The following is a 24,298-nucleotide window of genomic DNA, read 5'->3' as shown; positions in this document are numbered from 1 at the left end:
TTGAAGATATTCAACAGAATGTCAACTGATATATAAGTGAAATATCAATAAGAGCTCAGCAGAATATCAATAAACCATAAATTATATTTCAGCATATTGACATATCTGCTGACATCCTGTAGTATGAACTGCTGAATGTTAACAAACATGGAGGCCTGGATGTCATTATTGAGTTGTGGGCAAGATCTGCCCACTTGTTTGAGGTTAGGGCTCTGGTTGGGTGAGGGCTTATGTCAAGTCTGTTTTAGCAAATGGGCAACAAGCCAGGAAATTTTCTGACCAATCACAGCACTGGTGAGCATATCTTGCCCCGAACTCCAGTGGAATCCATTGTAACGCTTTACAGACATGTGCATGAAATGTAATTTATCGTTTACTGATATTCTACTGAACTGCTTTTGATATTTAACTTATATATCAATTGACACTGTGTTGAATATCAAGAGGGGACTATCCAAAGAAAGTGTCACCAGTGCTTTTCTCTCTTTGCTGTACGTTTGTGATTTTGATTCTTTCAAAGGAGCTGTACATTAATGACATTTTCAAAACTGAAGATGCAAAAACAATAAAAATAGACCCATAACTTACTGGACTGGTGTGTGTGGATGTTGTAGCAAACATAATGCATGCATCATGCTGCGGCTCACACAGTACGGCTACTTGTTGTCTGGTGGTAAACGAATCGGTGGGTAAACAAAGGCCTCAAGTCAGTGGTCACCATAAAACAACCAACCACTAAAATCTAAACAGAGGTGAATTCCTTTTAAAAATGCATACCATCAGTTTGATGCTATCTACTACAGTATGAATTTATGCCAACCTAAAAAGGTGGTTATGGGTAAAATGAATTTAGGGTGAGTTTACCCTGCTCACCATAACCTGTGTGCAGCAATAAAGATATAACTGAATACTCTTCCACTGTCCCATAGCAAAAACAGCATTCCACCGAGGAAAAAAGTTCACTAATGCTATCCCAAATGCAAAGGAGTGTCTATTATCTCTCCACTGTCCCTCCCACTGCTCCTCTTCTGCACTGCAGTCCTAACTCATGTTGCTCAAGGACGCGTCGCTTGCTTCAGGGCAGGCAGTGCAGTTGGGTTTGGACAGGGAAGGAATGGGGAAGAAAGGGAGAGAGGAGAGAATGTGCATGTTAGTTTTGTTAGACTGACTACTGTATCTGGATTGAAGAGCTAAAAAAAAAAAAAAGCTGACGCACAGAGAATCTCTGCTGCAACATGTCATGGTATTGAATTAAAACTGGCTACTGCTGTGCTGCACTCTTATGGGATAAAAGGGTCACATAAGTGACTCTGACTGGCGATGAGAATACACAAATAACATTTGCAATTCCAATTACTACAGTTTGCAGAGTCTTCTGCTTATTCTGAACACTAAATAACACGAATGAATTAAGTTTGTAACACATTCACAACACCAGTCAAGAGCTTCCTGAAACTAACAAGCACATTTTTGAATAATGATTCATTTCTCATCTCAGCTTTCATTAATACTATGTTTTAATTTGGCCATGAAAAATTCTATTGTGTATTAGCATACAGATATTGTATGCTGATTTTTACATGTGCCTAATTTTCTTCTTTGAGCTTGTCCAAGTTCACACAATTAGCCCATGCTAGCTTGCTTATGCAGCATACTGTTACACTTTAGCTAACCACTTATGCTGGAAAGATATTGCTATAGCATTGTAATAAAAAACAACAATGTTAGCTAACATGTACAAATGCAAAGAAATATATCCCTACTTTTAGCTGGCAGCAAGCAAGCAACTTAACTAGCGTTTGGCTAAAAGTAACTAGAAGAATCAGCCTTTTCTCACAGCAGCCATTTTGACATGAAATAGCAGGGTAAACACAGGTTAATTAATTAAGCTTCAGCTCCAGTTAGCTGCAGCAGAGCCGGGAGCCTGCTGTTGTTCATGCTGGCTCACTGCAAAGCCTCTGCTCCACCTAAATGGAGCAGCACCTCAGCTAATGGCATTAGCGACACCTGACTTTTCCTGCTATTTCATGTCAAAATGGCTGCTGCGAAAAAGTTCTACTATCAGCTGGCCAACATGCAGCTCACATGGTAACAAAAGCTAATTAGTTAAACACTGAAACAGTTGGAAGAGCTGCAGATAAAAAGGCTGACAAAACAAAGGAGTTGTGTAATTTATTCATAGCATGGCTGAAGCAATGACTTGTTTCCACATGGAAATTTTACACACCATGACGGCATTTTAATTTTCTGTTGCCACAGGGTCAGCCCTCTGAAACAAATGGCAATTATTACACAATATAATATAAAAGCTAGCTTAGGCAGTAATAATGAAAGTTCCACATCTTATGACGATATTAAGCCATTATTTATGACTTGTTAATTCGGCACAGCAGAGCAAGGCACTTGCATCCTATGCTGTGAACACACTGAGCTAAATGAATCTGCAGCATTCTGCAGATTGTGCTCACTCCAACTGGGAAACTGCATTGGGTTTGCATTGCAAATTAATTGCATTGTGCTTACATTGTTGCATGCATTGCATTTATCCTACTTCTGTGTGTAAATGCAAGCTGAAACTCAACCAGATGTGTGAATTACAGTCAAAGTAGTAATACATTTAAAGAAATATTTAGTATAAATTACTTTTTTTCCATACATAAAACATAAAGATTCAACATTTATTAATGTATATCCATACCCAAATAGTGAATGTTCCCACAAATCATTTCCCCTGAAGTGACTTGACGTGCCTGAATGTGTTACAAACTGGAGTTCATAAATGTTAGTGGTTGTTTTATAACTATTGAAATAGGTCTGTCTCCCTGGCAGCAGCTATATACTTGCACTACATTAGAGTTTAATAGAGCACAGTTGTAACAGTTGTCATGCAGTACTCACCACCCCCCATCCGGCAACATTCACTACATGAGACACATCACAACAGCATGGGTCAGAGCACAGGGACACACACACAGGTGGGGATGGAAACACACTGTATGGGACTATGTAGCCCCCGAGGGAGCTGTGAATTTAACAGGCTGGGGTTCTCAGCTGCAGAATTTGAACTTTAACACACACTGAACATGAAAAATACTTTACTATTGCCCACAGACGTGTCTGTCGCTGTAAAACTTATCTCATAATCATGAATCTTGGAGTGCATGTCATGTAAGACGGAACGCTTTATGGAATATGTCAGCTTTCTTATAAATCAGTGAACATCTGATTACATAACAACAATCCTATATAGTTTTTCCAGTAATCACTGTAAAATTAATGTCAAGCTGTTTTTGTGCAAAAGTAATCATCACCAACAGTGTTGACAGCGGAAATACTGGCATATACCTACATAATGTGATATATTTGGCAAAGATCCGACTCATATTACCTTTAATGATGGCATTGTGTGCGGTGTAGTGAGTTTATGACGGCGAGTCAAGCCACAGATGCCTTGCAAAAAAAATCGATGTAGGTGGGTAGGTGAGAGGGGCTTTTAAAAGCCCATAAAGTCTGGAATTTGTTTATGAGAAACAGCCTCAGTGATGAGTTTAATACTGTATGCAATCTGTGAACACGGCTGAATCCTGAACTAAATCTTATCAGACGAGGCTCCGTTTGAGGGCCAATGACATGGAGACATTTGAGAACCCCTGATGAAGAGCATGGGATGACGTGCACAACTTCAGTATGAACATGAGCGTGTGAGTGTGTATGGTAAAGTGGTGTGTGTGTGTGTGTCCCGAGCTCCACTGACCTGCACTGGAGACACCTGGGGTGGCCCCTCGGCCTCGACTCACCAACAGGGCCTCCTGGTTTTCAGCAAGGGCCTGCTTGGCCAGGTAGCGCTCCCTCTTGATCTTCAGCTCCAGGGACTCGGGGATGTCAGGCACCATCCAGTCTATGGCTCGCAGCACAAAGAACACCACATGCTGGACAGGGGAAGGGGTGCACAGAGGGTAGAGACACAAAAACACCAAAAAGAGATTTAATTTCTCATACATACTGAAAAGAAGTACTACCTCTTTCCAATCTGGGGATCAATAATAATCACTTCACAGTTTTAATGTATTTTACAATAAAAACAGTGGTCAAATCATACTAAAAACATGGTTTCTAAGCCATAGTTTTAATTTCCAGAAAAAAACATAGCTGCCATACTTTTCTACAAATACATTTTTCTACTACAGACTAAAATATGAATTAAAAGAGGGACAAGTGACTAGATACAACAAGAATGTGAGATTGGAGGAACTGCAAGAGAACCCAGGTGAACCATGGATAACAGTGAATGCAAGTTGGTTGTTTAAAACAGTAAAATAGCTCTGAAATAACTGAGAAAGAAACAGTTTGTCACTATAAAGTGGATCGGTGGAGGTTAACAGAGACAAAATCCAAATCAGTGATGGAAAAAGTGGTCGCCTTCATACCTCAAAAGCAATGATAAAGCCGAGTCTGACAGCAAGGAGCTCCCAGTAAATCAGCGTGTAGTTTCCATTGTCGTCTCTGAAGGCTTTATATCTAAAAATAAATAAATAAATGAAAAAAAAAAAAAAATGGCTGAATATACTAGACAGAATGTGTAACATGCAGTTGGGTAGTAAGATCAAGTTGGAAAAAAAAGGTTATCAAAGATGAGTAATACTGCCCTCTGTTGGTCAAGAGTATGAAATGCTTTTTGAAACCTTAAAGGGACACACTGACATTTTGAAACACTTCCCCCATTTCATGCAAAGGGGAAAATGGACGTAACATTCTAGATATTACAAAATCACATTAAGCCATCCCTTTTTTTATTTTTATTTTTTGCTTGGTAGCTAAAGGAAAAAATATATAGTGTGACTGGCCACATTCAGGCGTGCAATCTTCTCAGTAGTCCAATCTTATAGTGCCATTTTTTTTTTTTTTTTTTTATTAAAGGGGATTTGTGACATTTTTGAAAAACTGCAACAAGGGATATATGACAGAGCGCATGCCCAGATTTGTCTCCTGTTATGTGAGGCCTGTATCAGTTGTGACAGTCAGCACACAGTTTACCTGCACATGGGATGCACGGTGTAGTTAACTGGAGCGTAAGCCAAGGTGAAGTTGACATATCCCCTCAGGTCGTAATCGAACTTGTACTGGTACAGCAAGCGAGGTAAGAAATCTGATGTGAACGCTATTAGGAAAGCCTGTGGGGGTTCAACAGAGAAAAGGCAGAGGATAATGCTGTAGTGAGGCTGCTGTGTTGTGATTTTTAGTGTAGAGTTAGTCTCATACTGGCCTTTTATTCAAGATCAGGTATGGCCAGTGAGGATGGTCCATCATACGATGCAGACCTCAGACTAAAAGGCTTCCGGTCTCAGAAAAAATCTTGTCAAGTCTCAGGTCTGGTAACATCAGAACCAAACTCCCTCAGACAAAACAGCACAAGTCTCTCAAACTGTGGTCAGATATTGTAGCCCATATTCAGATTTTTCTAGAAAATATCTTCAAGTGGGGATGTCACAACATTAAATCATATTCTAAGTCATACTGTACATCAGCTGCCAATTACAAGCAAATCTGATGCCACACCTGTGCTTATGTGGCATGGCTAAGGGACTGTCTAAAACGTACAACCACGAGCAAAGATAAAAACAATGAAGTACAGTATCAAATGACATTATCAAGACTCATGTGCATATTCCTGGAAGTATCCATGTAAATAACACCCGACTTTATCTGGTTTTGCCTTTTTTTGGTTTGTCGTTCAATCCACTTTAAAACTGTTCTATGGAAATTTTTTTTTTTTTTTCTTTCTAAAGTTTCAGGTAATTTTACTAAACTTGTGGTGATTTTCTGGTAGTTTGTTTTTCCTAATTTTCTATCAATGTTTTTTTTGTTGTTGTTTTTTTTTTTTTTTTTTTTAATCTTTTTTTGATAATTGTCAATAATTTTCTTGTGATTTTGATTTTGTGCATTTCTTATACTTTTCTTGTAAATATTTTGTGAGCCTCATCCAACTTATGCAAGTTTTGCCTTTTTTGTTTGCCTTCCAATCCATTTTCATTTTCTTATGTATTTACTTCTTAGATGGTCCCTTAATTAGCAGTGAGTGGGTTCTCTCACCACAGGTACAAGCTACTCTCTTCAAACACTGCACACTGTCACAGATGACGCACCAAATTTACTTGTAACTACCATATGATTAAGAATATGACCCCACATAAAGCTATTTGCTTGCAAAGTTGGAATACAGGATATAATATCTCACTATGACTGTTTGAGGGAAATGTAGCATTTTGTCTGAGGGAATCTGGTCTGATGTGCAACCTTTTAGTCTGAGGAACGATGCTGTTCTCACTGAGGATGTCCTAAAATGTGCATCATATGCACATTATTCACAGCTACTCACAATATGTCTTAACTGTTACTATTTTTCCATCAGACGTCTGAGCGCAGAAATCATTCCACTGTTGTGGGAGGATTTTCCTCAACAGTCTGTAAAAGCTGCAGCAATCCTGCCACACCCTGCCTTAAAGGCTGCTGACCCACCTAAAAGAATTTCATTAGTCTGGCTTTCAGTGGAGATTTAGTATCCTATGATGGTCTAATGCTCTCTGACAGGCTTTTCCACCCCAGCAGAGGAATATAGTTTTGGCAGAAGCACTAAACACTTTTTTCACTTTCTGGGATTCCTAATGGTCAAATTACATGTATCAACAGGCCACACAAATATCACAAATATATAATATTCACAAATATCAGTAGTGCCATCAGCCTTCAAAAATCCATATCAGTCAAATCATAGGACATCACATGGAGCCTTTGGAGAGGAAAATGGGGTAGAAACAAAAAAAAACACAAACTTTAGCCAATCTGACATGGTCCCAACAACAGCCCTCCAAAACTGAAATTTCACATACTGCCGCATACTTGTTTCAATTTTGGACACATTCATCATTTTTGGGCCCGGTGAGAGTGTCGTTGTCAAGTGACTCACGTTGGCGATGACGGACATGTGCGACAGAGCCTCCAGGATGTTGAACCAGACTCCGATGTTCTGGACGCGCTCAGCCACCGGCCGGCGGTACTCGCACACAAACTTGTGGGCGTCCAGGCGAACCTCCACCCAGTTGTTGAGGAGGGCGAAGAGCGGAGCCAGGGGGAACGCCGCCACGAAGATGGTGATGAAACCAAACTGGAGCACTGCAGCACAGCACAAGACGTCCTGGTTAATCATGACTGAAATGAAGCTGAGGAGCTCTTCACTGTTTTTATGGACATTAAAGTTCAGAAAGAATTGCATTTGAACATATATTATCGGAACTACCACTATTTCTACAAAGACTTAGAAAAGACATTATGCCATATTCCTGTATAGTGAATCATTAGTAAAATTTCCAGAAAGTTCATGCTTTTCCTAAGATAATTTACCAAATTCCAAAACGTTTCCCTGTCTGGAAAACGACACTCCAAACTCGCCATTATTCCACAATAATAACAAAAATGAACACATTAATTATATCCTCCCAGTGACCCCATGTCCTTGTGATACTTGCCCATCTCTAGATACTCCTCAAACAGGCCCTCACACTGCACCAGCTGGTAGTCCTCCTCCCAGCGCCGAGGCTCATGGGATGCCTTACCCCCCCGCACTTTGTCCATCGCTCTCTTCTGGCGCCAGGCTTTCACTTTACTGTGAGAGCAGAGAGAGACAAAGAGTGGAGAGATGGAACAATGTGTCATCAAAATAGTGGGCTTACCCTAGAAAATAACAATACTACCGCTGTGATAACAATGTGAGACCACTGCTGTTAGAGACTGAGTTCAATTACCTAAGCTTTCTCATTAAAGCACCATGCTGCAAAAATGAATGATTTATATTGAAGATACACTCAGTGGCCACTTTATCAGGTCCACCTGCACAACCTAATAGACAGTCCAAGCTGATGTGCCATAAAGTTTCCTCTCCTGCTGCCTATAATGCTCAGCTTTTCTTGTTGTCACAGTAATAGAGGTGTTCATTCACTTCTATGTTTGGCATTGAGCTCATAGTTAGTTCTGCTGTTGGACTGGACTGCATTTTACTGAGAGATGTTTCCAATATTCTGTCCCCCTCATGTATTATAAATACGGAGGACAAAAAACTAGAAACACCTCTTGATATAATGTAGTCCAGTACAAGACCTCTGCAAACTACAACCTCAATAATAAACAGAGAATTAAAGTGACACATTCTCCACAATGTCAGCACAAACTGAACATGATGAACTTTGTTAAAAGGTAGAATTGATGGCAGAGCTGCTGACCTGAACTGCATTAGACTGTACAGGTGGAGCTGAGAAAGTGACACTGAGTGGATATCAGGTTAAGTATGAGCATATATCAATATTAATACAGAGTGCATGTTAATAACAAGTGTTAGGTGAGGACAAGTATTTTGACATAGAAATATTTGCTAAGGACGCATTAATTAACTGAATTAATGAGCTGACAAGCATAATGGGCTATGTTTAATATATCACGGTGCTCATTTTGGGATATTTGCTGATTAAAATACCAGAGCATGAGTCAGCTTCCCCATAGGATCATTAAACTTTTATCTAATGTAATTTTTGCTTTAAGACACATCAGTATGGTAGATGCTTGTACACACAGCGGTTTGGATCCTGAAGCACAGCCTGTGCTGCCCAGACAAACTGCACTATAGTGGCTCTGCTTCAAAATAGACACTCGATTTTTCAGGCTTTTCCAGCAGCTGATTTCTTAGTAATTCATTCTCCCTCTGCTTCATCTGACAAATATCTGTCTCAAAGCTGACTACACACACTGACAAACAGCAGCATAAATCCAATTGTCCACAGGGCACACACACACACACACACACACAGACACACACACGCACACACACACACAGTTGTCTGTGCCAGCGCTGCAGTAGTTGAGCGGTGACCTTTTCACTGCACCAGATCAGAATGCAGCTCAGTGCAACAGAACAAAATGCCACTTCTCAGAGAAATGAAACCGCAGAGAGCCCACACATTTTACCATTCCAGATTCTGACCAAACAACCAAACAGTTAAGATATCAGTTTGACAATTTGAATAAAAATTTCTCTTGAATATACTGGTATAAAAAACAGGTGAGAATCAGTTGTCTTGATATTAAAGATTTAGGTAATTTCATGGCAATTTCCTTGTAATTCAATTTTAAATATATATTATAAATATGGTTTTCTGATTATTTTTTTTTCATGATTTCTAGTAATTTTGCTACATTACTGTTAATTTGTTTTGCTAATTTTCTATCAATATTTTTGTCTTTTTTGCTGTTTTTTTAAATAAACTTCTGATCACTTTCTTTAAATTTATTTTTCTTTTACTGATTTGTTGCTAAGTTTCTGAAAAGGTTCTTGGTTTTTGTGTTATTTATTTATTTTTTTTTTTAAATATTTTCTTGTATTTTCTTTTAACACATTTTAAATTTTCTTGTACATTTTTATTGAATGTTTTTCTTCTTAATTTTCTGGTCATTGTCCTGTAATTTTGGACTATCATTTTGCTCTTTTCATGGATAAACTGGCCCAGCTAATTTGAAGACTCCACAAAATGTATGTATTCCATGTATTGTCCATGTATTGGCAACAAAAAAATAACATGCGACCCAGCCCGTCAGGACCCATCAGGACCCGACAGGTTGGTCCAGATTTGGACAAACATTTAGAAATTATGGCCTGGTTCCGGTCAGGTTTGGTCACGTTGGCGTTACTTTAGTGAAACTCTAGTGTGAAAAAAATCAAAACAGTGGACCCACTGTCTGTTCTAGGCAACTTCCTGTATATGGAGTTTACTTGATGACACTGAAGGCAACACTGAGGCTATTTCAGGCTGTAAATGTGACCTAGTGATGGAGGACAAGCAAAATCTGGGGTCGGGTCAAGAATGCTTGTTGGGTTCAGGTTGGGCTTGGTTGCTATGCTCCCATCTCAGGTCGGGTTCAGACAACAATATGCAGCCCGATTCACACTCTGACAGCAAGGTCTCAGTTAGGCTGCATGCAATTTTTTAAGAAGTCACTGAAAGTGAAAATGTGATCTGTAAGGCAAGCTATTTTTTGTATTAAAGGCCAGTATGGGCTTTTACATCACTAAAAATCATAAATCAGTCAATCCCTACTACAGTGTATTTTGTGTGAAATGTGTGGGCAGGAAACATACGGGATGATGAACTCCTGAACGTTGCTGATGAGCTGCTTCCCCACCATGATGATGAAGAGTTGTTCAGCCAGCTCAATGAGACAGCCGCCAGAGCCACACTGCAACACACACAACACCACGCAGCATCAACACAATGACAAGAAGAGTTTACCTGTAAAGCACTTTTCAAGTTCACGCTACTTCTCCAACAATAACACAGCAACAAACAAAACTAAAGGGAAAAAAAAAAATCTGTGAAAATAAAATGGGCAGAAATCAATTTAAATGTATTTGAAAATATGATTTCAAAGATGAGAGTGATTTTGCCTGCCTGAAATCTTCAGGTGATGCATAATAACACCATGAGACCTCCATGAGTCCAAGGCTGGGTATTTTCAGTCTTGCTTGATTGGATAGCAAACCTCTGCACAACTTTTCATCCTCTGACTGAAATCAGAGCTTATCCAAATGTAAAGAAAGAACTCACGTCTTCATTTCTCATCCCAAACAAGGTCCCGTAGTTGGTAGGGTAACCCACAAACCTAGCACCAACACAAAGAAATAAAAAACTTCAATATTCAGTAGTTCTGTGAGGTTCCACTTTTAATCTTTGTTTTTAAATATTAGTTCTGCTTCATACCTTCCCTTAAAGAAAGCCACATAGAAAGGAGAGGAGTAGAAGTTGACAAACTGGAAAATGAACACCTTGAAGGTGAAGGCGTCTTCATACTCAGTCTGGGTCCTGTGCATCTCTACCAAATCGAGAAAAAAACATATGTTAAATTTGTTACATTTCCTGATATAAATATACTGTAACCTTATGTTTAGACAGCGGGGATATCAGGTGACCAAACACACTGCTTTTTTGAAGCTGATACCAATATCCAGTACTTTCCCACCTGGAACTCCTCATGCTAACATGCATTTTTTTATGAATTGTATTATGACTGCAGGTGCAAAACAGGTTTTTCACCCAGCCCTGCCTAAAATAAAAATTAAACTTTGGTAGAGGATTGGAAATCTCCTCATCAGTTGTTCTGTGCTCTCCTGGGCTGATAATCCATGATACTGTATTTGTGTCTCTCCATGCACTTCCACAGTCATTAAAACAGCTCACAGAGAAACACTTTAGCACATAACCTGATGTGAACAAAGTGCATTATACCAATATAAAAAAACAGGTCCCGGTAGCTGTTTTTTTGAGGACATTAAACCACTACTTCTCTTGTTATTTTCCTCTTTGAATTGGAAAGTAGATCCAGCAGGTAGTCTGCAGAAAACTTGTCCATAGTTACCTTGTGCCAGGAAGAAACAACCTTATAGTGCTTGGACAAAAAATTGTAATTACATGGAAAAAAGCATAACCAGGGCACAAATTTTTTTTTTTTTTGCTTGTTTAAACAACAGGCCATGCTGGTTTTAGTCTTGCTAATTTTTATTAAGAGCCACAATTCTAGAAAAAAGGTCACACAAGTTCCAATTCTGCAATAATCCAAATATTGATAGTACAAATAACAGTGGACTGATATCACGATTGCTTTGTAAAGCTGGTATTGGCCAACACTCATTTAGGCATCCGATAGCAACGTTGCTTCTTACCCCATTTAGTGAGCTGCTCGGCTAACGCAGTGTAGACCTGACCCATAAGCAGGATGAGCCCCAGATTCACCACAGAGCTGGAGATATTGGCTATGTTACCTGCCTGGGGAGGAGATCACACACACACACACACACACACACACACACACACACACACACACACACACACACACACACACAATTAAGACCATATTCCCCATAATCCCCATTTCTCCCTGTTGTAGTGGAGACTGTTAAATGGAGACTATCGAATTCCAAAAAGAGTCTGTGTTGCACTTCCATACAAACTGCAGCACTGTTTCAACTGACATGCCAGTGAGTAGTAGTTTATTACATTTTGACTCCAATCATCCTAGAGGAATAGTAGTGAATAAGACACATTACATACAGTGTATCTGAAGATTTCATATAGTCTGAGCCATTTTAAGAGATTTTAATGCTGCCTGTAATGAAAGAAAAAGCTAAATCAAAGTCTGAAACTATAAATACATAGTATCATATGTATGATTGTGTATGTGACAAATAAAATTTGAGTTCTATGAGAAAAAGGACATGAAAGAATCAATAGTTTAGGAAAATCATCAGACATGCAACTGTGCTTATTAAAGTGGATGGGATGAAAACAACAACAAAAATGATATTGTATTAATGCTGATCTAAGAGTAGACATGCATGTTGGTCAGCCTTGCAGTGATATCAAACTGTGTGACATCAGGAAGAAAAAGACATTTCCACCCCTACAGAATGTATCACATAATGTAACCAGTCTGTCATACTAATGTCTGATTTCATAATTCTACCAAACTGAAACATAATTAAAAAATAAGCACATGGTGAAAAGAATTTATCTGTAATAACTGCATGAAACTGCTGAAATTTAGACTTCCTCCAGCAAATACCGATGAAGACATATTGGATGTGATGTACCTGTGTGCGCAGGACGGGGCTCCCCGTATGGAACATCATGACGCTGATGATACCACGGTACATGATCACCGTCACCAGGAAGATCATCACCACACACAGCTGAGACGGGACACACATCGATGCTGGTCAGAGGACTTCTCATGTCTACTCTATATATGCCCATCATAGTTCTCCTTAGAAATGAAATACTGTACATATTTAATGACAAAAGTACACTTGGAGCAATGAAACATGCACAATTCACTGAAAAAAATAAAAATAACTACCTCAATCCACTCAAAGAAGGTTTAACATCACTTTGCAAGTCTTGCTTTCTGGAGCTAAAGTTCACATCTCACATTCACATTTCCTGTTCTCAACATCCAGAGAGATCCGGTAACTTCTACACTTCCTCTATCGTTCCTCTATCACATTTTTCAAAATGAGTGAGCCGTCCCTTTAAAACACTCAAGAGATTTTGCCGCCCTGACGCCCAAGGGGACACTGTTCCACGGCATGGGAGCCAGAACAACAAATGTACAGTCCCCCTGAGCCCTCAGTCTTGAGCGAGGTACACCTGGGAGACCTTGCTCAGAGGGGCCTGGCAGAGTTATAACCCATAAACCCACTGTTCCACCCTACAGCAAGACTGCTTAAAGACAGCTTAAAACTCTTGGATTGAATTCCTAAACTTAAATGGAAGCCAGCGTAGAGAAATCTGAACCAGGGTGATATGAGAACGACGTAAAGTGTTAGTGAGAAATCTTACTGCTGAGTTTTGAACCAACTGTATCCAGGCAACCGCCTCTTCACTTAGGAAGGAATACAATACAAAGCATTACACGGACACGGAAAAGCACACTAAAATCTGCTGTGTTCATTTTAGAACTGATCTTCATTAACTTTTAAAATGCTCTCATGAATTTGCCTCTGCCTATTTTAATGATATGCTTAATGATATGCCCTTAAAATTTCTGAAGTAGAAGATTGTACTCAGTAGATCTAGACAGAGAGGGGCAGATCTCCTGCAAGCTATCCCCCCTTTTTCTTTGCTATGAGCACAATGACAAAATAAATTACTGTATGATTCAAATATAGGCTAGTACAGTAGGCTACAATATAGAAAATACACTGTAAAACTCCCAAACCCTCTTAAGTTTAGCCTTTTCTGGTTCATCAACATCAGGGTATTTAATCTATTTGAATGTCCGCTTGTTGACAGATCAGCCTCTGACACTTTCTCCCCCATGTGTCTGCTCTGTGCTCTGCTGACTTCATCAGCACTGTGTTTTATAAAAACGCCCAAAAAGAGAGAGAGAGAGAGCAGCATTGGTGGAGCAAGCTTAACAGTGAATGAAGAGAGAGAGTGAAGCAATGAGAACAAACATATTTCAAAGGTTCTGAATCTCCACAACCATGAGCGGTTCTTCATAAAACAGTCATAACTGTGCACACAAACATTTTGACTATGTGCCTTATGTGACTATATGCCCAGTGGTTTGTGAGATTAGACACAGACACACAGCAGATAAACACACACGACCAAACACACGATCTCCTCCAGGCTGCCATGGTTGACAGAGAATGCATTTTTCCAACTTATTCTTCAACAGGAGAAGATCCTTTGTATATAATGATAGTAATGATGAACCAGGAAACCCCCATCTGTACACTACTGCTCCATTGCCTTTTAATCAACAAAACATTGTCATGCCTTTTTTTCCAGCAATGAAACAATAAGCTACACCAGTTAGATCAATTTCAACCCAGTCAGTCAACCTGGTTGGTATTTTCCAAATCAGTGATCATGGGTATTTTTACTATGAGTTTGCCTTGAGGGACTGTTAAGGTCATGGCAGCATTTTCAATTTTCCACACCAGATTTGTTGAATGGAGGAAAAGCTTATCCTTAGATCCATTCCCGAGAACAAGGTAATCCCGGACTGTACACTGCTTGGCAGAGATTATCTTCCATATCTAGTCCTGTGGCCACATGACACAGATCCAGCTATTATTAGTAATGGATTGAATTGCCATTGCAGGATTCAGTGATCACAATGGATTACCTGACAAGGGTAAACCCCAGTCCTCAGACTCACAATAGTAAAAACGTAAAAAACCTTGACTCATACATGACTCAGGCATGATGAATACACTAGAGTTTGACTAATACCGTATGGCTTTTTGAACACGGATGTTCAATGAGCATAATTTTTGATTGAAACTGATATACTGATATCAAGCTTTTTGGAAGTTTGAACATTGAAAATGAAAAATATACTGTGTTTCTGCCAGAATTATATTCTTGTCAAAGTGGAAAAACCTCTGAACAGCATCTTGACAACAGGACAGTAAAATCTGAACCCAATGACACTGAGAATTAATATGTATGTATGCTTGTGTGGAATCCAGTCAAAATGTTGCATAAGAATCAAATCTGATTAAGGGGTTCTCAAAGACAGCCACAGTAGTATTGATCAAGTAATTCAATAATAACAGCAATATTGATCAAGTAATTCTATAATAAATCTGTAATCAAACAAACTGTGTCATACCCATCAGTCAGGGGCGACACTGTCTGGCTGAAACTTAAATTAAAGGGAATTATCAGCAAAACAGCATATTGGTCTAACCCTTGAATATATGACTCTAGAGCTACCAAAGTGGACAAAAGGAAAACAGAGGGGTAATCTCCCTTGGCCCTTGACAAATAATTTATACTGCAGACCTGGAAATAAACACCAATAACTAGCTACCTGTAAGACATTTTTAAATATCGTCTCACCATAATAACAATGACCATGGAGCCTGTGAGCATACGGGACAACCTGGCCTTCTCTGGAAAGTAGGGTTCTTTCACCCCCGTAACTGGGTTCTGTTCCATAGCAGGGGCCATGGCTGCAAACTCCGGCCGGGGGCGCTCCTGAGGGAATACAATGGTGATCGAAAGAGACTTAAGGACATTAATGTTAACACAGCCAGTGTGGCCTGACATGCTCAGTACTGAGATTATCATTGTATGTGGACAATAAGCAAAAGGAAAAGGCATGACATCAGGCAAGAGCATGGTAGACATTGTGAGACCTCTTCCTCATGGAAGTCCATGCAGTCCCAGTGATGGGCCAGGGTGGCCATCTTTCGTTTCCAGTACTCAAGGAAAGTGACTGCCCAGAAGGACATGAACACACTGAAGACGACCGTTCCTGGGTGGTCAAACAGGTAGCCAATCTGCAATACAGAGAGGACTGGTAAGACACAAACATTTGAAATAAATATCAAAGGTACCAAAAGGCTTCTCAAAACCTAAACAAGTTTGATTGTGAATTGCTCTACTTCCATTTTGAGTGTTTCACTGAGAAGACTGTTTAAAGAGGCATGTTTTCTCACTTTCAACTTTGCTGCTTTGCAAAGTGCTTTATAATTTCATTTGACTCTATTTGACAAAAACCGTGACAAATGGATTCATTTGGAGAAGCAAGTACAGCATAAATGACAGAAAGAAAGAACAAAGCCAGTGTCGAATCTGAGGGTGCTTCACTGGAATCAGCATCAGAAATTTCCATAAATATCAACAAATAGGAAGAAATGATTTAGTCCTGTATAAAATTAAACATGAAATTTAAAAAACATAGACACTGGCAGTTTGAACAGGGCAGGACAATCTTCATCATTGGCTATGTTGCTGTCAGTGTTTCAGTATTTCAGTGTCAGTGAATGTTTGGAATAGCTCAGAGTCATTACCTTGGCCATGGGGCAGATGTCTGACATGTTCCAGGTTTGGCAGGTATTACAGAGAGGACACATCAGGTAGCTGTCTCCACTCTCACAGATCTCCTTACTGTTGACAGGCACACAAACACAGATTATACATAACAGAATAAAAATGTTTCCGACTTTGCAGAATTGGAATCCTGCTGCAGAATGAGTTCTACTTTTCAGTTTATGATGAATAAGATGATTGAGAGTGCCTGATGGATACGGAGGCAGGCTTCTGGGTAGAAAACATATTTAGCCCCTTGATCATCCAAAGCCTTTGGTGTGAGAGATGAAGGATTTTGCATCCACGCAGAACCAGAGCATGATGATTCAAGGAGAAGTAAGAACAAAGAGTGGAGGAATAGTGCTGCCATCAGCTTGTTCCCAGAGAATATAGCTTTTGCACTTGCTTTTGTTAAAATCATTTATTCACTGAGTGACTGAAACCATGACTACACAGCAGATCCAGTACATAAATAAAGCCTGAAGTTCTTACATGTGCAGCAGAGAGATTATCACCCACTACCTATCCATTATCACCTGAGATGACTTTAATATACAGTGTACGTGAGTAATAAAGACCATGTCCTTGTCCATTTCAGGCATTTAAGCTGGTTTTCTCTCCCAAGATACTGTTCCATCTTCCATCTGTTCTTACTCCTCTATGCTTTTTTATTTTAGTGCTATAATATCTTTACTGTCACAGTTTCAGTGTCAGTGAAAACAAACCCCCCAAAAGACCCTCAAAAGATGTCATGATCAGCAGGGTGTCATGGTAACATATTAGTGAAATATTGGCCAAATTGGCCAATATCTGTTGGGTTTCTGTTAAGTGCCTTCAGATAATTTTTGTTATGATTTGACGCTATAAAATACAACTGAATTGAAACTGAATTAAATTTACATAAAAAGCAACTGATCTAACTAACTAAAACAACCCAACACTGCTGTGTTATTAGAGTGGAACTCACTGGGGTAATACATAATGTATGTATTGAAATCTGGATGGACTGTAAAGTTGAGGTGTTGTTTTTATTTAGAACAGCCAGTGATATAATATATTAGTATCTCAAGCTCCATGTCATATAAATCCAAAGGAATTGTGGGTCTACAATTTCATATAACATCAACAGCAATCTAATCTTGTCGCTACAGTAACATTGTGCAAGGTAATATTTAAAACCCCACCTGTCATCCAATGTATATCAAAGATTTACAAAAAAGTTGGAATGATTATTGGAAAACATTGTTCATTCCATTCTGTAGTGTCATATTAATTATTTCACAGACTCCCGCGAATATGGCCATGAATATTTAGCTCAAGTTAAAAAATTTCAACTGACGTGAAAACGCGAATGATATGAATTTCATGTTTGTGTAATTCGCAACATGGAAACTTTCATCATTTGCGTCGTCCGCCACAAATTCGCTTCTATTTATGTCTTTGCATTGACTTGCATTGCATCAGCTGCGTTAAAAACTTGCTTCACATTTGTTCTGAACACACCCTAATGTTATCACTGGCAAAATCCATGATTTTGGTTTATTAGACATGTCTTTCAACATGGCACTATGGTTTTATTACTTATATCCGGCTTTAACTCATTTTTTTTGCCAATCTCTTCAAGAGTTTATACTATAGACGGGCTTTCAGACTGCACACTCACTATGTCAACTAAATATTCGGTCCATTTTCAACACAAATATTGGTATACACTATGACCTAATAACTTCACATAAATTTGTATTCACAAACAACCTGCACTTTATGAGATTATACTGTAGAATATATTGCTGACAATGTGTTTCTGTCAGTAGATTCCAATATAGACCTGACACACACCCACACCCTTTCCCTTACTTTTTATTTATGTACTTGCTGTTTTGGTCTCACACTATATATCTTGAAGAGTTTTGCTGCCAAGTAGTGTTTGTATCCAATCCAACTGCACTATTGCTGTTTTGGGTGAGATGTTTCTAAGCTCCTTTAGCTTAGGTTATCTCTACTGCTCAGTCTGCTATTTCTGTTTTTTTTTTTTTTTTGTTCCCTGTATTACTACTGTACTACTACAGTGCAATCAGAGACTCAAGAGAACAAAAAATAAATGTGCTTTGCAAAATAGATAAGTAATTTTCAAGGAGATATGTACTCACGCCGGTGTGTTGGTACCCATGGACATGACTCCTGCCACAAAGACAAGGGTTCCCACCACTGCTGCTGGCAGGAGCCAGGCTGTGTAAAAGCCTGCAGAGATATAAACCTGCATTAGACCAAAGATCTTGAGAAATGCAATTGTGGTTGTGCATTATACTGCTACATCACTGTTGCTATGGTGAAATGTCCTTGGAGTGGTTGGGGTGGCATCCTGGTGGTTTCATCAGCCCAAGGTCTTGGTAATCTACCTTCATCACTGCTAAGCGCTTGTTACAGTGGACCTTCAGCAGTACTTCCTAATGATCACTTGAAAATCAAACAATGTGGCTTGTAATTTTATGGAAAAAGACCGAACTTATGTTATCACCTTGGATTTTCTGTTGATGAAATCTGAGTTCCTGTAGGTGGTGCTCTTTTATTTTTATAGCCACAGTGTCTAGTACTGGTCGTACCAGCTACCTAGTTCATTTCATGATTATTCCAAACAAATAGTAACTGTAAAATGCATCAGTTCCTGTGTGCCAAATTTTTTTTTTCCCCAGAAACGACCTACGAGACACCAAACAACAAATGTAAAAGCAAAAAGAACATTTAGTTACGCAAAAATTATTGTCACTTTAGAGAAATGGGGGTGGGAGAACGTGGTACTGTGGATGCAAACTGGGATTTATGGATTTGGAAATATGTTTGAGAAAGGACAATCTTGAACCTGCAGGTTTTAAAGGGTTGTTGTTTAACTTCATCAGCTGCAGAGAGACACTTATTTATATGAAAATATGAATTATTTCTTTAAACTAACAAAGATTCTGTAGGGTACAGTATTTTAAAATAAATAACAGGTATATTCTGTGTGTGGTACATCAAAGATACTTAATATCTTTTGGATATTATTTCCGAACAGAGACTGACATTTACCTAGCCAGGCAAAATAGAGTGCAATCTTCTCTCCAAAGTACTCTCTGATATGGTCCAAGGGCTGGTATTTGTACCATTTGGACCAACGGGCCCAGTAGTGGAAAAGAACCTGCCTCTGGTTCAGCTCATCAGGACAGACCTCGTACTCTGGAAGTTGAAAAGGGCCCTACGAAACATACAAATTACATACATAAGAAAGATACGCATTTCAACATTACCAGTTCACAAAGTATATCAATAAAAGATCTGACCTCATGCAGGGGGAAAGCTGCTGTGTACGCCCCTTCATTTAGAAGCCTGGCTACGCCAACCTCAGCCCTTTTCCTTTTGCCGTACAATGTCCTAGCCAGAATTTCAAATACCTGGAATACGGGGTTATAAAGCAATGGTAAAGTACACAATCTGTCTGTACATGCTGTTTGAAGAAAGTCAGTAAGTACATGTACAGAATGGCTGGTTACTCACAATACGGTGTCTTTGTGTATTTGTGAAGTAAGTTTCATGGTTGTCACAGCCAAGGAATCTGGGAGAAGAGAAAGACATGGGACATGTCACACAACACCATTCATTTGTGGCTTGGCTACATTTTTGGGGGGAAAATTTGCAGCCTGTGATCTAACTCAAATAATTACCTAACTTAATCAGGACTCACCTGTTCATCTTTGATCTGCGAAAGGCACATGTGTAATAGTCCAGTGGCCTGTTTGGCACAGACTCCGCCATTATGTTTGGTATACACAGTCTCTTGAGTACCCGAGCAGACGTGTTGAAGTCTGGAGTCGGCTGTGCCTGTGTGCCAAACACCCATTTTATTCACATTCATTTAATATAAAATACATTATATCATCAGCATATAGCAGCATTACAGTCTTTGTCTTTTTCAATCAGAAATACCACCACTAACCTGCAATGGTGCTCTCAGGGAGAGTTCCTCAGCGTAATATACCAACACATCCCAGGGGGCACTAAGCTTCAGAAAATGAACTGTTTTCTTTTCATTTGCTGTTTCCTCCTGATGAAATTAATTAATGATTAATTACGCAACCTAGATTGGGTTTCCAGCCACCTGTTTTCATGCAAACTTTGAATCTGCATATAAAAAAACCTGAATGGAAACTGGAAAATGTGTACTCCCAAACTTCACACATAAGTTTAGGTGAGGTGGATACGCTGGCAAATCAAATATGGGAAAATTCTATTAAGGCAGATGGAAACATTTTATTCATAACAATGGTTGCAGTCATAGAGCCTTGCTCTTGCATCAAGATCATCGAGCACAGTGGTATCTTCAAATAAGGACATTCATACTAGTGATTCTGCATGTTTAGTGTAATATCTACAAAACAGTTTCTGCTAATCTTTTCCTAGCACAAGTAATGGCATTTTAGAACTCAGATATCGTTTTAAAATTTCCTACCTTTTATCCAACCATTGGTTTCCATTCATTCTACTGAGATTACTGAGAACATTAACTTTCAGAGACTTTAAACTTTCTTCACATCAGTACTCCATCACTGTAATAAAGTCCTCCACACGAGTTTTCCTAAAAACAGCAGCGCTGTTTTGTTTTGATGACTTAAAATTGGGCGGAGTCAAAAGGTCGCTCCACTGTAGTATAGTAGTAGTAGTAGTATACTATAATATAATAGTCCCTGGGGAAACATTTGCTTTACACAGCAATTTAACAGTTCTATGGTTTATAAATGGCAATTACTTTGTTAGCCACAGAGGCCAGAAATTTATAAGGTGGGTGTTTCAAGCAAAAACTCAAATTTGAAAATGGAAGGGTTTTGATTCTATGTTGTGGAATCTTTAGTACCCCAGCGCTATCTGCAAAATGGTTTGTTGCAATGTAAAATGTGGTTAATAGCAATAAATGGGCCAAACACTCAGATTTAGTGGTATGGTCCTTCAAGGGTCCCTTCTCAGGACAATTTACAAACTGTGATACATACTGTAGGTAAAACCTGCATGAGGCTGCATTTTCTTGTGCCAAATTTTCAAACTGCATTTAAAATGTGCAAAATATTTTGGATGGAAAAAAGGCTATAGAGATGCTGGTGATTAATAAAACACTGATGTTGGGGATTAATGCTGCAGGGTCGACACAATGGTGATTTCCATGACCATGATTGAAGAGACGGACATTCTTTAAGGTGATCTACCTTTTCCATAACCAATCCAGCAATCTGCAGATTCTGGACAAATTTGTCCCTCCACTGTGCCAGCAGAGCCTTTCTTCGCTCAGACCTGCTGGCCTCTTCAGCGGCTGCAGTGTCACCCTCCTCATTGCTCAGTTCAGTCCGTCCCTTCCCCTTGCCACGGCGTTTTCTCCGAGAGCGAACCTCCCACACCAACACAAAGTCTAAACCAAGATGAACAACACAGATCAAAAGGAAAGATTAAGGGCTGACTTTTGATTTTCAATAATTAATACAATACAAGCCACTAATGCCACCTACCAATTTTGGTTTTTCCATCTCTGAAGTAATTCCCTAGTGGTGGCTGTTTACTTGGCGGGTCACAGTGAATACAGATGGGGTCATCATCATCATCCTCATCACCAGCTGCAGCTGAGAGCTTAAAGTGCCCATACAATTGACGCTGTTAGATGTTAGCTGAATCAGTCAATAAACAACTGCAACAAATAGGAACTAAAACCTACAAAGATTATTGCCTGCCCACGTCCCTGCATGCACACCAGCTGGAGAGAGATATTTCATTGGCTTCTGATGAGATTCAGCAGTAAAACCATTTGCCAATAAACAGCATTATAAAAGCCTCCACTTTCCCATATTGATTTCAGATGCTATTACTATGAAAAGAAAAATGAGTGCCCAGCTATTTATGATTGAGAACAACCTTTTGGATCATGCTGAAATCAATACAAACAAGTGGCAAGGAGTCTCGGGCAAATCAAAAATGTTTCATATCACAGACTTACACAGCACAAGGGAGAGTCAAGGGTGAAAACAACAATCCTGAAAATGTACTGTAACATTGCTGAGAAGCCAGTGGGGTATGAAGGAATGAGGAAAAGGACGGGGCTGTTTGCCATGTGACTGTGTAGTTATTTTCTGTATGCAGTGGACATGATATTATGTACTATGTATTAGGGGTGGGCAAAAATGGATTCACTTAAGTATCTCGATTCTTTTTTTTTTTTCTTTTTTAATATATTTTTGGGTTCCTGAATTGATAATTCAAAAAACTAAAATTGCAATAAATCGAATTACAATATGTGTCAAATTGGCACCCAAGTATAGTGATGGTATCAAATCGGGATATAAGCAGCATATCGTCCCAGCCCTGCAATGTATGGACTAGGGCTCGAGCAATTATCCTGTCCGGCCAATCACCAGGACCAGTGTTCCGAATTTTACTATACTCAGTATCGTGATTTTTATCTACATGATGGCCGATATGAAAACCACTTGGATGCTGTCTCTCCATCTCAAAAACAGCAAAACAAAAGTGAGTGGACGGAGCAAAAGGTTACAATTGGTTACAATTTTTATTTCCCTTTTCAATAGATTTGTATTTAGTTTGGTTTTACAGAAAGAAAAAAACCCAAGTTGTAGCATATTGCCCTTATTTACATGCCTTAAGGGCAGAAAAATTACAATTTTTGTTTGGTGCTTTTCAAACACAAGAAATCTGATCCAGCATCACTGATGTTAAAATCTATCATTTTAACGATATGCATTGCAAACGTCTGAAATAAGAAAACCCTCCCTTTTTAAAATGCTTAGGTTATTTTTTTGCTAATTTTCTGTTTTTTTTTTTTTTTTTTTTGGTCCTGGCAATTTTGTTGTTTATTTATTTATTTATTTTTATTCAAAGCAAGGTTTATGGTGGCATATCTAATACTATAAATTCTAACTCTACAATTTCCAAATTTACTACAAATGAATGCCCGCCCTGAATATAGGTCATCACTGTCCTGGATCACTAATGATCAGTATTGGCGCTGAAAGCTCAATATCAGTCAGTCCCTAGTATGGACGGAGTGTATGCCACTGCATGTGTGTTGCAGGAGAGCAGAATGCTTACATATCTTGGTGGGATGAAACCCCCGTTCTGCAGACTCCCATAGCCGTCTGTCACTTGGGCTTCACCCCCGTAGTCAAGATCGAGCAACACCTCTCTGTCTCCCATCATCTCTGAGCCCTTCCTCAGCATGATGATGAGGACGAGGAAGGTCTAAGCGCTGGCTTTCACAGTTTAAGTCTGCTGTGGGACACACATACAACACACTGAGAATATACACCATGTACTATGCATGATGTGCGCCAAGGTTCAGAAATCTACGCTGCTCACTTGAAAGATCAATGAACATGCTGAGAAGAAAGAGAAGACAAAAAGAAAGCAACAACAGTTGATACTGTACCTCTGCTCTTGTGAAAATGGGGGGATGGATTTGTAGCAATCTGTTTCCCTTCTCCTCTCCCATCCCTCTATCTCTGCAACCCTCTATCTCCTCTGCTCCACAGGGAGCGAGCTCAGCGCTGTGGAGTACCGTAATGAGCCTAGCACAGGGGCAGCCGGCACTTTCAGAGGAGAAAATCTACGCCAGTACTTACATCGCACAGCCCTTAATTATAAATGATGGAGCAGACACTCAGCTGAGGATGGACTGGGAAAGAAAAACAGCGGTTGAGCTTTGACTCACATGCGTGTTGGGTGGGATAACACAGGTGGGGAGGTGGAGTGTGGGGTGTGGGGCATCTTTAATCTTTATGGGTATTCCGTTATCCATACAAGCCGTTTCACAAGCTTCATAAATTGCTCTCGTGATACAGACGCAA

The 24,298-nt window shown here is 39.4% G+C and overlaps 1 protein-coding gene across 1 annotated transcript; it reads right to left on the bottom strand.

The window, feature by feature from the left end:
• Positions 1 to 645: 645 nt before the first annotated feature.
• Positions 646 to 23,956, bottom strand: ano11 (anoctamin 11). The gene is made up of 25 exons (XM_030055898.1): positions 23,881 to 23,956; positions 23,544 to 23,723; positions 21,953 to 22,070; positions 21,764 to 21,855; positions 21,656 to 21,724; positions 20,395 to 20,502; positions 20,143 to 20,279; positions 19,956 to 20,013; positions 19,742 to 19,852; positions 19,491 to 19,656; positions 18,575 to 18,665; positions 16,406 to 16,502; positions 15,749 to 15,892; positions 15,450 to 15,587; positions 12,686 to 12,784; positions 11,759 to 11,861; positions 10,800 to 10,911; positions 10,647 to 10,701; positions 10,181 to 10,278; positions 7,524 to 7,660; positions 6,965 to 7,170; positions 5,035 to 5,171; positions 4,428 to 4,518; positions 3,798 to 3,929; positions 646 to 1,073 (listed from the first exon to the last, which is right to left on the bottom strand). Exons 2-25 carry the CDS (start codon positions 23,670 to 23,672, stop codon positions 1,056 to 1,058), a joined length of 2,646 nt encoding a protein of 881 aa, XP_029911758.1. The 5' UTR covers positions 23,673 to 23,723; positions 23,881 to 23,956; the 3' UTR covers positions 646 to 1,055.
• Positions 23,957 to 24,298: the final 342 nt, after the last annotated feature.

Source organism: Myripristis murdjan, chromosome 7 (genome assembly GCF_902150065.1).
Source record: "Myripristis murdjan chromosome 7, fMyrMur1.1, whole genome shotgun sequence".
NCBI classification, from domain to species: Eukaryota; Metazoa; Chordata; class Actinopteri; order Holocentriformes; family Holocentridae; genus Myripristis; species Myripristis murdjan.
Note: the sequence above shows the minus strand (reverse complement) of the source record. Positions and strands in the feature narration are given on the sequence as shown.